General features: G+C 37.5%; 1 protein-coding gene across 3 annotated transcripts in view; it reads right to left on the bottom strand.

Moving 5' to 3' along the window:
* ASB5 (ankyrin repeat and SOCS box containing 5) overlaps window positions 1-18,634 on the bottom strand; it is a 43,324-nt gene that overhangs the window by 20,408 nt on the left and 4,282 nt on the right. For 2 of the 3 annotated variants that reach the window (XM_007425722.4, XM_007425724.3), the window contains exon 2: window positions 1,253-1,332. In XM_007425722.4, the coding sequence (XP_007425784.1) occupies window positions 1,253-1,332 (80 nt within the window). Of the gene's footprint in view, window positions 1-1,252; window positions 1,333-9,895; window positions 10,181-18,634 lie in introns of those variants that run through there. The other variant, XM_007425723.4, reaches the window with a different exon arrangement.

Below are 18,634 nucleotides of genomic sequence, written 5' to 3'. Positions count from 1 at the left end.
GCTTGTGATTCCTACTGAACCAGCCTGAGCGACCATTTAAAGGCTCAGGAACCCTTTGCAGGTGTTATGGATTCATTGGCTGATTAGAGTGGGACACTTTGAGCCTAGAATATTGAACCTTTTCGCACTATTCTAATTTTCTGAAATTGTGAATTTGGGGTTTTCATAAGCTGTACGCCATAATCATCACAGTTATACCAAAGTAAGGCTTGACATATCTCGCTTTGCATGTAATGCGTCTATCTCATATATCGGTTTCACCTTTTGAGTTGCCATACTGACATAAATGAACATTTGCACGATATTCTAATTTTTCGAGTTTCACCTGTATGTCTAACTTCCTACTCTGCAACCAAATAATAATTGATCTGATATGACAAGTTAGTATAAAAATGTATTACTCTTGTAGTCTTTTATAAACTTTAGTATTATTTTATACCATTTTATAGTTATTTGTTTTAGTCAATTACAGTATTTAGATTATTTGTTGTAAAATTAACTGTAACTACAAAGGATTTTCTTTGTTTATAATATCTTCACACTGCAATTTTACCTCAATAATTCTATCCACATCCTATTTTATGCTATCAACATGATTTTTGTTTTTATGCTTACTATAGCGTAAGAGCTATGTCATTGGTTATATGCTGGTCTATGACCGAAATAAAATTGATTGATTGATTGATTGATTGATTGATTGATTAGCTTTCTTTTCACTACAGCCTTGTGCTTTTTTTTTTCTTTTGTGTGGAGTTGTTGTTTAGTTGCTAAAAATCATGTTGGATGGCCATGCTCTGCAAATGTAGCTGGCATACTGGTTGCAGCAGAAATGTCCACACAAATCTCTACCACAAACCACAGCTCATATTGCCCAGTTAACACTAGACATTTTAACAGATAATGTGAATTAGGTGAATTTATCATCCGAGCCTGGATAGCAGTTATTTGGTTTGTTTTTTGTATTGTACAATTGCTAGTGTTCAGAACCCTATAACACTATATCTGGATATTTATTACTTCATTGAGAGCTGGAGTTTGGAGGGGATGTATCTAATCCTGATCTGTATGTCACCATCACTGTGATATATACTGTAGTGAAATTCTTTGACCTGTATAAACTGTTGAAGAAACCACAGAAACCCAAACTAGCAATTAATGAACAGTAATGTAATGCCCTTTTCATATTTAACAAAGCAGTAAAAACTATGGCAGAAATGAACCATGATTTCAGTTAAGTTTTTAATATTTTTACCTGTGCAATTAATGTTTTGAGAGAAAGAAGGCGCCCTTGGCTTGCTGCTTCATGCAGTGGTGAGCGATCTGCCCAAGAGCCTATGGAACAATAATGTGGCACAGTTTAAATTTTTCATTAATATAAAAGAACTGATACAAACAGCATACTTAACTATCACTGACTCTGTATTATCCTTACTAAATCTAAATCTAAATCTCATCCCTTAGTATATGTCCAGTGAATCATTCTGGGAATGGAAAAAGACGGTAATGGTAGCATTTTGTTTTTCAATTTATCCAGATGGAAGTGCTTTCTAGTTGTAAACCTAAATATGAATGAAATATTAGAACTGAGCTGCAAGTTCCATTAGCTGCAAGTCAATTAATGGAATTCACTTAATATAGTGCTGTGGCCAGAGGGAACTGGCCCCTGTTTCTTTTTCCATATCAAAATACTGGTGTGCCTTTCATATTGCACAGACTAAGCAATTCTGTGCATCGGTTAAAAACATATTGCTCTATAGCTAAAGAAAGATCTAGAAATAAATATGAAATTTCCAGCAATCATTCACTGCATTAAATAAGACTCTTCTGATGTAAATTAGATGTAGATGGTATACATAATACTTGATTTTAACGCTGCACAAAAATCTGCCACATGTTATGGTAAAAGGAACAGCATGTTATTTATACCAGAAAATGAAATATAAGACAAATATCTTGCAAATTATTGTATGAGCAACAGACCCCAAGATGTATGCTTGCTATTTACAACCTCCTTCATCCATCCTCTGCAGAGAATTCAATACACTTTTGTGCCAATTTGTTCTGCTGCCAAATGAGCTTTAAGAGCTGCAGCATTGGGGAAAGTGTACCAAGCATATAAAGTCCCTGATTAATATCCCTGAGGCATTCTGAGCTTGTACTGGTACTACCAATTTTGTTAAAAACAGAATACTGCAGACAGGATCTTTCTTACCGTTGGTTTTGGTTTTGTCCCTTGCAAAACATATTGATCCATATCCTGCTAACTTTTCTGCTTCCTCCCATCCCCCTTTTAGATCTACATGCTGTGCTTCTTAGAAAAATGTGGCATATGTTATTACTGCAATGCCATGACATTTAATTTCTCTCACAATGTCAGGATAGAGTCCAAAGCTCTGCACTGAACTTAGCCTCCATGTCCAGGGTCCCTATTATAGATGGAATAAGAGCACACACATACTAGCTAACGTCTCAGTTCAAAAGTACTCCCTGTGTGCCTCCTTTCCCTGTTTCTTAGAGCTAAAGGCTCTTCCCCATCTTTTACATTAATATACTTAGCTCTGTTCACGGTTGCATTTGCAAAGAAAAAGTAAAGTAAAAAGCAGTAAGTTGCTGCTGAGAGAAATGGTCCATCCTGCATCCACTCCCCCTCTCCCCCCCCCCCATTTAATTTTTACAGGTTAATGGAAGGAACAAGAATCTAAGGCATTCTTCTGTACTCTAACATTTTTAAAACCCATACAGAAAACTTTAAAACAATCATGATTTCTAAATTTCTAAGCCAAAGTCCAATAACAGACTGAGATTCTTGTCAATTATGTAAATGAATTATTGTAGCTGACATGATTGGTAGCAGAACTATAGGTATCCTAGAAGTAACATTACTGTGATTTTACATACAAAAGCCTTTCAATACTATACTTGTATTGAAGACTTTATCAAGCATTCACAGCATGGCATTCGCTGTATTGTAAAGGAGAGAGAATCAGGTTAAATTTAAGGAGAAAAATATTAAAGGTTAGTTTAGGAAAAAAATGATTTCTAATATTTTTTAGTCTAACTTTTCCTTATGATTCGTTTCTCACTGACTGAAATGTGAAGTACCACTGGCTATATTTAGATTCTGCAATCCAAGTCATATGGTACTGTATCTAATTTACCAGGAACAGGAGCTACAGTTCTGTAAATACTGCAGAGATCAAAGTTAAATGCTACAATAAACAGACAAGAATAACGAAAGTTGTAAACATTGCATACAATACCTAAATCTCCATCTCCCCATGGCATTTCCAGCCAATTGTGAGTATAAATCCTGCTCATTTTAAATAAATAAAAAAAAACCCTGTCCCTTTAGCTGATTCTTGTTAATAACACTTCAGCCATTTTTGGAAAGAGTTCCTTGCACTCAGTATATGAACTTTCGCCTATAAAGACACTGCAGAAAACAAATATCCAAAGACCTGAGTTTAAGAGTAATGCATCTTTCAATGCTCAGTAAAAATGCTATCTGCAATACTGCATACTTTAAAAGATATACAGTATTTCATTTTATAATCAACTATGTGATCTAGACCATGGTGATTTGGACTTGGCTCTGGGTTCAATAACTGCTGTGAATTTTTTATATAGGTTTGCACAAAATAATCTCTTAACCTTATTTACAGTCTTTAAAAGAGGAAGACCAGTAATTTATTTTATAGAACTGTTGTGAAAAGAAATGTAATAAAAACAGCTAGTCATTACAGAAGCTAAATATGTAATTAAAGTTAAACTTTATAATATCATGTTATGAAGTCATAGACTAGATCTTTAAAATATACTATGAAAATGGTCACATGACATTGGACAATAAACTCAGTTAATTTCCCAAAATTCTGTGTTTGTATAAAAGTATTTCTGAAAAATACCTTACCCTTCTATCATTACACAAAACAATCATTTGCAGTGTTATCTTCCAATATTTATGTAAGAAATTAATCAGAGCTAATTTCTGAATATAAGTAATAATGTTTAATGGTTCAGAGACTAATTTATGGCTACGTAGTAACTTACATTATAATATATGCTCAGCAAAGTATATATGAACTATTACTTGTTTAAATAGTCCTTTTTGAGTAAAATATCTGAATCATGGTGTATAACCACTCTAAGACAGCAGAGAGGAAGGCATTTCCCCCTGCCCTGGTCCCTAAAAAAGGGAAGTTTATCTGGAGTTTTAAGTCAACTTAAAATTTAAGGGATGGTAGAGCTCCTCATTTCTTTTGTTATTTTTAAAGTGACCTGACACTTCAGTTGAACAGAGATAACTTCGTTTGCAATAACAAAATAGGCAAACTGCTTACAATCCTTAGTCTGTTTTTTTGCAGTAAAACCTCACTTCTCAACTAACTCTTGCTCCTGTTCCTCAGGTTCTCCTTGGAAAATATTAAAATATTTTAAAATATTAAAAGGAATATTAAAGGCTATTCAGTGATTAGGTGGGTGTACACCTACCTACAGACCTGCAAAATAATAGCCTTGATGTCAGGAACTTTCAACCCCAATAAAATGAAACCTTCTCTGGAACTCAGCAAGTCCAAAAGAAAATCAGTTTATTGAGAGTTAACATACAGTCCATAGTAGAGATTGCTGGAACTGAAAAGCCCATACGCCCCAATGCTTTCTTAACCCCTCATTCCTTGCCCCCCTTCTCCCCTTCAGTCCTTCTGGTGCCTTCTCCTGCTCTCACACCAGCACGACCTTGGCATTCTTGAACACTAGATAACAGGCCATCTGCTCTAACTGCTATTCACCTAGCCCCCCCCCCCCACTACTACTATGGCAGAACTGAGCAAGCTAGCTAGTTGCTCAGAGCAAGCAGAACTGAGCAAGCTAGCTAGTTGCTAAGTTGCTCAATTAACCAAGATGCTGGTTAATTGATTGCGAGGTTCTGACACCTGACTTCTTCGTGTTGCAACAGCATAAAGAAAACATTATGGACGTGATAGAGCTATTGTTTTCCGATGCCCTTTCAGAATGTTAATATGTAATCATCCAATCTCTTTTTTTTATTTTATTGCTTGAATATATGAGAAAAGAGGAAAACGTTACAAAAATACTCAGAAAAAGATCCCCACCCCTACCCAGGTAACATTTTAAACATATAGGAAATCATTCACACTAATGTTTACATACAACTTGACTACATGAAATAATACTGATAAATCTTTCTATTATGCTGTCTGAGGGCCGGGTGAGAATACATATATGTGATTCAAGCTTATACATTTTGGATTGCACTGTGTTTCCAACATTGAAGGATAATCTTTTTTTTTTTTTAATTGCTCCCCATGCTTGATAAATTTGCAATTTTTCATAGCATATTAGGATAGGATGGAGAAAAGTCATTTGCAGAGAAAGTAACAAAGGAACATAGTGTCTACAGGATTCAACTGAACCATCCTCATGAGAACATATAAGTTGGCATAGGGGAGTATTTTTGGATCATCGCAGCAGAACAGCAGAAACCAATGCATCCAGCCTGGCCAAAGTGAAGGCCTGATGAAACTGCAGCTTTCTACCTCTCCACCATCACAGTTCTGCAGTTTCACCAGGCCTTCACTTTGGCCAGGTTGCAGACTAAGACTGGTTTGAAAATCAGTGTGCCAGATATTTTGCTTAAGAACACTTCTGGCATTTTTGAAGCCTAATGGGCAGAGGCTGTCTACCAAGAGTCCTAGTGAGTGAAGCTTAGCAATAACTTTTTAAAACCAGGTTACTTTAAAGTGCTTTCTAAGAACCAGTGGAGCCAGAAGTTAACTTTAGCTAAGGTTAGGAAAGTAGTATAGTATCAAGCTCTAGCTTCCATGGATCCCAAGCCCATCTCTAAACATAGAGCAGTGCTCTTAATATGTCTTGGAATTGTAAGGATAGCTCTAACAGACTTAGGCCAGACAATTTTCAGGATGTCAAGCTTTATAAAACTGCAGACTTGGACACTATAGAGAAACTAAAAAATGACTTAACTGGACCATAACAGTAACATTAAAAAAAAAAAAAAACATGACGGGCTCCATAACACCTTAACCCCAGGTCTGGGAGCAGAGCCAGGCTTTAAGGAACTTTCAGAACACTTGGAGAGTTGAGGCCATACAGAAGATGCTATTCCAGAGGTCAGGGGCTGTGATAGACAAGGCATGCTTCTTTGGTCTCACAAGATGATAACAATTAATTGAGGGGTCCTAGAGTGCAGTCACTCTGCTTGAATGTACTGGGCAGACAGAAACAACTAGAGATAGGCAGTCCCTCAATAACCAAGTCTTTTGCCACAGAGGACTTTATAAGTGACAACCGGCACCTTGAACTGCACCTGGAAGCTGACGGCAACCAATGCAGCTTGCATAGCAGTCATGACACATGGGCATAGCAACAAGTGCCTGTTACTGATCATGCTGCTGCATTTTGAACCAGTATAGCTTCCAGGTGGTCTTTAAGGGAAGCCCCACATAGAGTGCATTGCAGTAATCCAACTGTGAGGTGATCAGGGTGTGAGTAACTGTCTGCAGGGCCTCCCAGTCAAGGAAAGGTTGCAAATGGCACACAAGATGAATCTTTGCAAAGGGCCTTCTGGGCACAGCTGCCACCTACCCTTTGAGCAGTAGCTGCAAGTCCATGAAGACTCCCAAGTTGCATACCAGTCTTGAATGGGGAAGTGTCATCTCATCCAAGACCAATGGTAAAAATGTCCCCAACCAGGGAGGGGCAGAAGGAAAAAGCCATAGCCACTCAGTCTTGTCAGGATTGAGCCAACCCTGAATGGCTTTATCAGGATTGATCCAAACCTGAACAGCCTTGAGACATCAGGTCAGTACTTTGACAACTTCACCGGCACAGTCCAGGGTTGAGATGTACATTTGGGTGTCATCCACGTTCTGATGGATGACCTCATCCGGCAATTTCATATAGAAGTTAAACAGGAGGGGTGAATGTTGAAGCCTAAGTCACCCCACAAGTGAGTGGCTGCAGGTGTGATCTCTCCCTTCTTTCAACACTGACTGGGAGCAACATAGTGACCCCACCCTCGCTCCCAACTCCTGCAGTGGTCCAGATAATCCATTTCATTGAAGGTCCTCTGCAACTGTTACCTGACCACCTTCTTTACAACCTTCCCTACAAAGGGAAGGTTGGATACTGGACAACTGCTCTAGATAAGGGTCCAGTGATGGCCTCTTGAGAAGGGGGTGCACCTTTACCTTCTTCAAAGCCAGAAAAACCATCCTCTCCCTCAAGGTGATACCATCACATGTACCAACCCACTGGTCACCTCCCGGGCCACTTAACCCAGGAGGGGCCAGGATCTAACAAACAGATGACTGAACTTACAGTTGGAAGGACCTTATCCACTTCATCACAAGTCACGGAATCAAACTGAGTCCAGATAACATCACAAGATTGTGCCCAAGGCAACTCATTTAGTTCTGCCTAGTCCAAGTCCAAGTCCAAGTGAATTCAAATGACCTCACCTGCCAAACAGTGTGAATGTTCCTCACCACAGCCCTGTAGAAGGTACTGAGGCCCATCTTCCCCCAGCAGGGAATGGATCACCTTAAACAGGGCCCCTGGGCAGTTATTGAAGGATGCAATAAGGGTGGAGAAATAAAGGCATTTTGCTGCCCTTTTCCCCATGTTGTAGGCCCAAATATGGGCTCTTACTTGTGTTTGGTTGGATTCACTCTGTGTAATGATGCTCCAGGCATCGCTTCCGGTGCTTCATCTCTTGGAGCTCCTCAGAAAACAAGGTGTCCCCCAAGATTGGCATAAAAACAAATACACCCTTAAACAATAATAAACAATATCTCCATATTGACACAGATCTTGCTCAAGCTCCTACAAAAGCCTTCCAGAAAAGCCATCCCTTAGCCATTCTCTGGAAGGCCATACTGTAAGACTGGGGACTATTCTCACTTCAGGATTAGACTATCCCAAAGGAGGAGATAGCCACTAAGAACGCAGCCTCCATGCGCCCTCTTCTGCTGGACTAGGGCAGACCATCTTAGTTATTGCAGCCTCCCAAGGAAGTCCTGGAAGATGACAAATGTAAACTCAGGTTGGAAGTGATCTGATCATGGCAAAGGTCTCAGAATAATGTCCTCCATCTTCAGATCACACATCAACTGCTCTGAGATAATGATGAGGTTTACCATGCATCCATCTGTGTGCATTGGACCAGTGATTACTTTGGACATGCTCATGGTTGCCATGAAAACAATTAACTCCTAAGCTTTCCCAGGTGCTACCCTTGGGGCATGGAGGTTAAAAGCCCCCAACACTAGTAGTAATGGGGACTCCAACATCAGCCCAGAGACAAGATCAGGGAGCTCAGGAAGGGATTCTGCTGGACAGCAGGTTGGACAGTACTGTACATGACCAAGATCCCCAGCTGGGAAACTATGGTTTGAGTAATCCCTCCAAAACAAAGATTGCAGATTGGGATCAAATTGTATTTTGCAATCATGGTTTAATATTGGAAGGAATGGAGGAAGAATCTGTGCATTCAGCTTCTCCCCAACCTTTAAACTCTGGCTGAAGGAAAATTCAGTGTCTTTTTATTACCTTATTATTCAGTTTATTCAACTCCAAATCTCATGATATTCTTGAACAATAGCTTTTATTTCCTCCATCAACTTACTGAAGTGAATAAATAGTTTTAAAATGAAAACATGTTTTTCTACATCCTCTTAATCATGAATACAGTGATAATGTAAAGTATTAAAAACATTTCTTTTATCTAAGACATGAATAAATTACAATGCAATTCTATAAATATCAAGACGTAATACCATTTGAGTTCAGTGAGATTCCAGGTGAATTTGTGCAATTCTAACCTTTGGATGCAAAGAAATATCCATATTAATGCCATTAAGTACAAAATAAATGTGATCTCTAAATTAAATATATTTCTATTCTGGATGGTGAATGGAGTGTTTCTTAGAAATAGTCTTTGCTTTATTGAGAAAAAAGTAGTGCCTTAAATAGCAGATTGATGATTGTAAGGAAGATTTCTATTAAGAAAATGTCATAAGGGAAAGAGTTAAAGCTGTCTCCCTTTGCAGAATAATACTTCTCTGAATCAAAAGCTGCTCTTAAAATAAAATCATTCAGATATGTGGTTAACATCATATCTGGTTTGAATCCAAAATGAAACAAAGTCTATAATAAATGAATCTTTATATCTGGATAATGATTATAGAATTTCAGAATACCACTTGAATCCAATCAGTTGGATTGTCAGATAGAAGCAGGTGGAGCTTATTGATTTATTGCTGTTGGTAAACATATAAGCAATAGGAATGCAAGATGTATTATTTATAAGAGGTTTCAAAGCTCCTTCGTGTTGTAAGAATATTTTACACGTTTTTGAAGACAAATATGTACATTATATATTAACTCACTTCTGCAATTATATTTACCTGTAGTTCTTGTTCATTTGCACATGAATATGTATCTTTATATTATTCACATATAAACATTCTCTACCCTTCCTCCCTGTAAATAATCGTTGATATTTAGCAACATTGGCTTTTGCTTAGCTATATTTATATTTATATTTATTATATTATATTATATTATATTATATTATATTATATTATATTATATTATATTATATTAATACACACACATACATTCATAAACTCACACACATGCATACATACACATTTTGCATATTGCAAAAACATCATACAAAATGTACATAGCTTGTTTTTCAATACTGTCTATTAAAAATACACACACAATATAAATTCATATTTACACTGAGATTTTAGTTTAAGAAACTGTGCCAGTTGAGTCTTACCAAAAAAGTGGGCATGTCAGCAAATGCCAGTGCCCTATGAGCTGCTGAAATAATGAGTTTACTAACCTTGACTGGTGAGAATACCCCAGTTAGCTTTCCGTTTCACAGGACGCTCCTCTGTGCATTCTAGGTTTCTCTTTGAGAGACTCTGTTTAATGCTGCTCCTCTCAACCACAGCATCTGTGGACATTTTTTTAAACTCCTGCCAAGGCCTCTATGTCATCAACGCTTTTCCCTGCAGAACATTCATAATCTGCTAACTAATTTCCTTCTTCCTTGACATTCTGGCTGTTCTTGTTACAGAATAGCTTCCTGTAGAACAGTCACTACAGTTAAACCCATTCAGCAACATTTACTAGCAGAACAGGCAGCTAGAGGGAGGGAAAGAAAAGATTGCATTGGCATGTTCTATTTATAAAGTAAGAAAGAATCAGCTTAGCTATGACTTGGGTCTGTTTACATTATTTCAATGGAAGATACTCTTGGATGTTTATTCAAAGCTGTGCTAGAAACACTGTCCCATGATGACACTAATAAGACCTATCTCATCCCAAATATCCTTTGAAAAAATGGGATTACATCCCCATCTAAGTACATGTTTGTAGAAAGTGTATAGAAGATAGTATGTATATGTACACATTTGCAAGCTGAGAAGGATGGATCCATTATCCTTTCTCCTGAAGTTGTTGCTGCTATTCCTTTAAGTTGCCACTAGAACAGTTGCCAACTAGCTGAAAACTACTGGCATGTAGATTTTCTCGCCATTGTCTGGTTTTCTGCCCATCTCAAATATTACATGTATTTAAAATACATTTTAAAGTACATGTTTATCCAGGATGGCCAGAGGGACTTGAAGGATATATGTATATTTGCAATGCTAACTTTAGAAGAGACTAATTCAAATTAACGGCAATGATTTCTACGCCACAATTCCAAATTCTCCCATTTCTCAATGGAGTACTGGTGAATGGTAAAGTCACTGTCATTGACTCCAGATGAGGGTGAAGGAAGGAATGATCAGCAGGGAAAGCTTCAGAAACTGGGCTGCTTGACAGACATGCCCTACTTGCCCGAGCCAGCCAATCACCAGAGCTATTTGCCTGCTCTCCACCTTGTATGGCTTAGCAATCCACTTCTGTCCTACTTAGCAGAGCCATATGTGTGTTACAAAATACTCTTTGTAAAGGAATTGCTGTTTTGAAAGTAAGTCTAAAAACCCATTTTTCACCATATTGAAAATGAATAAATGTTTTTTAGAATAGGTAGACAGACTTCAAGGTGTTAAATTCAATTTTTTTCTACAATCCATCAGCCAGAGCTGAGGTCAGGATAGTGTTTTAGAAAGAAAAGCTTAAAATTAAGGAATATGGCACCTCTGAAGTGCATCATAGCCTAGGAATTTTCTATATCAGAATATGTCTGTAGCTGTTTCGTATAAACACTCCCTTCTAGTTTTCCTGCACGTACTTTTCATTACAGCATACAGGGTGAAGTTTATTTGCTATATTTAGAACAACCAGGAATCAGTAATAATGGGTAATCTAGTTCAAATAACTCAGAAATCTACTAGTAGATTCCAATCTTCCTTCTGCCCTCCATTCTTCTCAAATATACACTTAATGCTTAGTGTGAATATGTGGCATACAATTGCATTGTTCATAGGGCTTGAGGCGAATTGCTTGTTTATTTAAAGCATTTATACTGTACACTTAGTTCTAAAGCAGTTACAAATTAATAGACAAATATAAGGATTTCATTTACCACCAGGCTAGTCCCATGCAACCAGGACAGCCTGAGGTAATACAGGTAATATTGTTTTCACAAGTTTTTACTGCACCACCTTCTCTGCCTCCACTCAAGCCAGGGAGGTAGCAGGAAGAATAAAATATGGAAAATGCCTTCTGTTATATAAAAAAGGAAAGAAAGAAAAAACTAAATGGCAGTTTAAACTCAGCAACCCAGTTAATCTGGGGAGGCGTACAACATTTGATAGATGTGGCCAGATGATACCCTCCTGGGCACGACCTGGCATAACAATTGTCTGTTTAAAAGTCTTAGCTGTCCTAATCATCTTACCACATTATAAACTCCAAGACACAAACTGGGACCAAAATGGTGCTTTTAAAATAGTATTTGCTTTATTAGAAAACATACAGCAGCAGAGAAAAATACAGATGGGAGCTGGATTTACAGAAAAGGGTTTGGAATTCAACAGCAGGGTAAATAAAGGACTATGGGTAGCTCCCTCAAGAATGGAGACTGAGCTTCTGGAAAAATAGCTGTGAAATGAATCAGAGAAGGCTTTGTGTGTATCCAAAATTACCTAACATGAATTAACACACTTTCTGACTGGTTACTTACTACATATGGAAGCCTGAATAGATTGAATGTATTCAACCACTCCATCTTGGAGTGGCCCCTGTTTTTCTTCCCACTACCTCGTTGCTCCCAGAAAGACTCAAGAGAAGTATCTAGCAAGCTCCTCTTTCCTGACTGTACCTTGGGGTGGGGGGAGGAGGAGCAGGGAGTTGTGTTTTCGCGAGCTATACAACCAACTGTATCTCTTGGGCTTCCTTCCTAGAGGTAGAACATACTAGGATACAGTCATTTGTGCCCATGTTCTGATCTAATAGGAACCTCTAGGGACTTGCCTAGGTAGAGATCGCTATTACAAACAGATTTAAAATCTTAAGAGAGATAACAACAAAAAGGAAAACAGAACTAGGGAGAAAAAAACAAAAACACTCCTGTATGAATTCTCAATGTTGTGGTAAAATTTACAACAGCTGGCTATAATTCTAATGCTGTAATTCCAGTGCTTTCAGTGGTTGGTCTTACCATGATGAGAAAGGAAATAGCTAAGATGGAAGAGGACCTCAAAACTGCAGGTTCCTAGTAGTGCCAATAGAGTGGCGCTCACTTCCTTTTCCTATGTCTGCCTAATGCAGTGTTTCTCAGCCTTGGCAAATTTAAGATGTGTGAACTTCAACTTTCAGAATTCCCTAGCCAGCATGTCCACATATCTTACAGCTGAGAAACACTGGGCTAATGGATTTGTTCTGGGATGAATAATGGGTATCAGTAATGCCTGACAAAGCTGGTTTCCTATCAGATTTAAATATAACCCTCCTATGACATGCATGTTATGTGGATTTCATGCAGTAATTTACTTTGAATTTTTGTTTTATACTTCAGTCTGGATTTTTGAAGAATGATTTGTGTGTCCTAATATTTTGGAAGAATATATTACTTAGTGAAAGGAAAAGACTTGTAAACATATGGAATAGTTCTATGCTGATGAACATACAATCTAAAACAGTTCTGCTTTGCCCTGAGTCGAAGGCTCTACTCCCAAGCGCTGAATGCTACTTTTAATGTTATCAGGCTTCATGAGGGCTTTCTCAGCTTCTAGAACACTGTTTCCCAATCTTAGCAATTTCCAGGTGTGTGGACTTCAAATCCCAGAATTCCACAGCCAGCATGGCCATTGATGAGAATTCTGGGAGATGTAGTCCACACATCTAGAGGTTGCCAAGGTTGGAAAACACTGTTCTAGAATGTCCTTCAGAGGCTGACAGCCCTACACACTGCAGTGTTCAAAGGCCTTGTCTCTGCATGCAATACATGCAGTGGAAGTTGAGCTTACATGAGTAGCAGCAAAGGAAAGACAAGGGCACTCGTATATAACTATTGCAGCTGAGGGAGTATGTATGAAGCCTTTGAAGGTAAAAGGTATTTAATTACTTTGTCCATGGGTTTGAGCTCTTGATATAAAAGAGCATAGTGTAATGTGATAGTTGTACTGGCTTCAAATAAAGTTCACTGGATAATTTGAGCCAATCTGTATCTTGCAACCTAATCCATTTCACAGGATAAAACTGTGAAATGAGGATAAAACTGGAGGGATAGTACAGTATGCACATTTTGGACTTCTTGGGGGAAAGGTGGCATGTAAATGCAACAAATAAATGATACAATAATAAAATCAAGAAAACAAGCCAACAACCAAAGAAAGAGGTGATAATCAAGATATTATAGCAAAACACATTTCTTAGGCACTTGGTTCACATACATCATTTAGCATACCTATAATTTAGTGGCTCAACAGTTCATCACAGTTTGAGAAAAAATAATATGTTGAATCCTTAGTATTACATGTATTGAGTTGAATAGTCTATGTTGCATTCCTTTCAAGCAACCAAGGTTATTGTACCTAGAAAGCTAGGGTGAGTCTCTATTGTTTTTATTAATAGAACCCTGATCCTTCTGGAATGTGAATTGAGAAAACATGTTGTACTATTTTCCTTCTCCAAACAGCTGTTGTTGAGTGACATTATCAGTTGCAATTATTAAACAGTGTACTATGAAAACATTTATTACCCATAACTGTATGAATGCAGCCAAGTTCTTCAGATAACATACCTAAAAATATGGACTGCTACATATTTCTAGAGCTGAAGGGTCAGATAATTGGGAATGACCATAAAGGGGAAAAATGGTAGGGAGGGCAAACCTAATTCTTTAAAAGAACACTTCAATATTTTAATACTTCTAAGCCCCTGTGACAAAAAATCTAGATTTGAGAAAGACTTTTAAGTTTCCTTTCCTCTAAGACATTCACTTTTTTAAAAAATAAAGGAAGAAAGGTAAACATTTTTCCTTCCACATCAGATTCAACAATTAGTCTGAATTTCCCAGTCTTTCTTGGCATATCTCTGTTCATTTACTTTTCCTGATATGAAATTACCATGTTGGGAAAAGCTTGGCCAGAGTTTAGAGCTTACTTTTCCTCCCTGCTGCGTTCCAAAACAATACATGAACAAAAAACGGTAAATAAATTTAAAAAAGGAACAGGAAAAAAATCACACTATAACAATGTTAGGGAAAAATAAAGCTTGTGAATATAGAAGTACATGTGTAATTTTAAAAAATATAGAACACTGTAAACTTCCATATTCAATATTTATGTGTAGAAAGACTAGTATCATGCAATTTAAAGAACTTCTTATAAATTATTGTTATAATCAATTCCTGATAATTTGTTAAAATAGATTTGAGGGAAGTGTTATACCACAAGGAGTTCCATAAGCCCATATCTTCTTCCCATAATTTTTAAATATGTTCAAGAAAGCATGTTGTATGTATGTGTGTGTGTATATATATGAGTTTTGTGTAGATTCATTTTAAATGGCGGAATATTCACCGTTCTTTGATATTTGCTAATGTTCTTGATTGTTAAGAACTCATGATATTATCAATATATTTAAGAGCTTGTGACCAGTTTGTGTATGTGCTATATTAAATTTTCCATCAATAATCAAGTTGGCAAGTCTGTTGTTCACTTTTATTTTTCATATTGTTGTTCAGCCACAACTTTTCACTAGCTAACACAGTAAACTTGGACATGACCGGAATGTCAGACTGCACAAGTGCTGTTGGAACTGCATGTTCTTACACCTGCCATTTTTGAAATAATAAGCAGGATCTGACAATATCAGAGAATTAGCCTATTATTTTTTGTAATCCTGATTCTTGTGCAGCAGGAATACAAGATAGACTTACCTCCAAGAAACTGCTCTAGTTCTATCCTACTTTTTTAGAAGATCACTCTAGGATCCAGACAATATTTTCCCACCCATAACAAAAATCCTCAGGTGTTAAATCCAAGTAAATTCAAGTCCTATAACAGTGCTTGTTATCTGGAGAAAGGAAAACAAACTTATGCTAAAATAAACAGAAGGGTTTGAAAAGCAGGTGATGGCCAGTCATGCACAGGAGAAGAAAGAACATTCTAGCACTGCAGATGTTACCTAGCTGGGTAACGAAATGTTTGCAAGAAAACAACCAAGCTCAGAGAACCCCAAGGACTCCGAAGAAAGAACTTCAACATGACCGGCCTTGCTCTGCTCATCCATACAATCAGTTTGAGATCCCTTTGGATTGTGTTTTGGCTGGAACTAGAGCAACCAGAATGTTTGAAGTTTTGTCTACCAAACTGAAGATAATTTAAAATTATTTGGAAGGGTTCTATGGGGAATGATGAAAATAGTGTTGCAAGCTCCACCCCTTTTTTACATGTGTTGTGATGTCACACACACATATGAAAGCAGAAAAGCTTGCATCATAACACTTTGTTATGATAAATTACATAACACTTGTAATTTTGATGAAATTACTGGGATCTGAGGGCCCCCCTGACAATATATTTTGTTATGTTCAGTCCCATAATTAAGAGATTAGTCAAAGTAATGCAAGTTTAGGATTTTCTTATAGGTCACCAAAGATCTTAGACCTCTTATTTCGATAGAGAAGTCACAGAAGCTCAAACAGCAGCTATAAGCAGATCTCCCTCAAAGGCCTTAATGAGTGGTGGTGATTGTATAGAAGAAGGTACTCTCTGAGGTGATTTGGATGGAGACCTCTAAGGGCTTTCAAGGTAATTATTTATATTTTGCCTCAAAGCAAACTGGCAACCAGTCTAATCATTTTAATAGTGGAGTAATCAGTCTCTCTTTGTCACCCTAGAGATCAACCAGCTCAATTTTTCAGCCTAGCGTTATCACCAGACTAGAATTATTACCAGACTCATTGTAAAAATTGTTGCGAGAAGTACCTCAGCTGAACCGAAATAAATGTAAACCTTATGTAACAGGAATATACTTTTTCAAGATACAAAGAATTCACAGTAAAGTGTGACATTGTTGTGCAAAAGTAGTGATGGTGGACAAGCATTTGTACATTTTTTTTAGCAGATGAGTACATCACAGTGGTATCATAAGGCATTCAGCTGTTTTTAAAATGGCGGGGCGGGGGAGGGAATGGGAGAATTATACCACTAATCACTTGAGATATCACAGGTACTATTCATTATGCTGTTAACACTTATCCAAACTCCTTACGTGTAATTATCATAATTGCACTGAGTATGAAGGGCTACCAGATCTGGGCTGCAAAAATCCAGATGACCACTAGATGGTACCAAAGAATGTGGTTTTTTAGTCTGGATATTTGCCACCTAATTCTGGTAGCTCTACTAGATGGGAGGAAATACCAGGATCATAAACCACAGATTTGAAAGGAGGCCATCTAATCCAACCTACTGCTCAGTACAGATCCACTAAGCATTTCAGACAGATGGTTAACCAACCTCTTTTCAAAGTTCTCAAGTGATGGGGACTATAGCACTTCATGAAGCAACATATTTGATTAACATATTTGATTAAGAGTTAACAACTCTTAACATCAGAAAGTTCTCTAATATCAACCTGAATTTATTTCCCTTTAGTTCTAACATATTGGTTCTGCTCCTTAAGGGCAACACTCCCTCCATATGACAGTCCTTTAGATACCAGAAGACTAAAATGTTTCCTCTGAGTCTTTTGCAGGCTAAACATATCCAGTTTCTCTAACCTTTCCTCATACTACTTAGTTTCCAGCCTCTTCCCATCTTGGTAGACATCCTTTACATTTTGCTACACTGTTCATGTCCTTTTTAGACTGTGTTGCCCAGAATTGGACACAGCATTCCAAGTGGAGCCTAACCAAGGCAGAATAGAGTGGGGCAATTATCTCCTGTGAGATGGAGTCTACGCTGCTGTTAATACATCCCAAAATAGTGTTTACCCTTTTAGCAGCTACATCACTTTGGTGGCTCACATTCAGCTGATAACTACTAGAGTATCCAGATACTTTCCACATGTATTACTGCCAAACCAGGTCTCCCCCATCCTATATTTATTCATTTCTTTTCTCCCCAGGTGCAGAACTTTACATTTCTCCCTGTTAAATTTCATGCTGTTTATTTTGGTGCGCTGTTCAAATTTGCCTAGATATTTTTAAAAATCTTTTATTTCTCTTCTGGAGTGTTAGCTACTCCTTTGAGTTTTATATCTTTTCCAAATTTGATAGTCATCTTCTAAATTCCTTCATTCGGTCATTAATGTTGAAATAAATGTTGAACAGCACAGAGCACAGGATAGAGCCTCGCAGCACTCCACTGAGTACTACTCTCCAAGCTGATGTTGATCCATTTATGAGTACTCTCTGGTTCCAGTCATTCAATCAATTATGAATCCATCTAACACTGGTATGATTTAGGCCATTATTTTTATCATTTTATTAATGAGGATGTGAGAGACTTTGTTGAATGTTTTACTGAGGTCACAATAGAGTATGTTCACAATCTATTAAGCTAGTAACTATCAAAAAAGGAGATAAAGGTAGTCTGGCATGTCCTGTTTGTGACACACATAGTTCTTGTTAACTATTGCATTCCTAACCTAGTGTTCGCAAATGTTTAATGATCTGCTGGAGGATTTTTCTCAGTACAGACATCAAACTGACAAGTCTGTAATTTCCCAAGTCCTCCTTCTTCCCTTTTTTTTTTTTTTTAAAGATAGGGACATTATTTGCTTTCCTCTACTCCTCTAGAGTCATCAAATTTCCAAGAGTTCTTAAAGATTACAGCTAGCAGTTTTGTGATCATCTCTGCTGGTATCCTAGGATATAACTCGCCCTGGAAATTTGAATGAATTTAAATTATCTAAGTGTTCTTTTATCCTTTTCTTGCTTATCCTAAGTTGCAGTTCCCTTCTTCCATTAGTGGCACAACCATGGCCAGCTAAAGCTTCATTTCCCTTCTGAGAGAAAACAGGCACCAAATCTAAGACTTTTTGCATTCTTGTCACCACCTGTCCTCAATTCATCCCTTTCTCCTTGTAGAAAACCTACACCTTGACTTTCCATTTGTTTCTGACATACTCAAAAACCTTGCTGCTGTTGTTATCATTTCTCACAAGCCACAGC

This window comes from Python bivittatus, unplaced genomic scaffold (genome assembly GCF_059951505.1).
Source record: "Python bivittatus isolate LINGU-HERP-01145 unplaced genomic scaffold, Pbiv_v1 ctg000070_np1212, whole genome shotgun sequence".
In the NCBI taxonomy this organism is placed as follows: domain Eukaryota; kingdom Metazoa; phylum Chordata; class Lepidosauria; order Squamata; family Pythonidae; genus Python; species Python bivittatus.
This window is presented reverse-complemented; position numbering and strand designations above follow the sequence as displayed.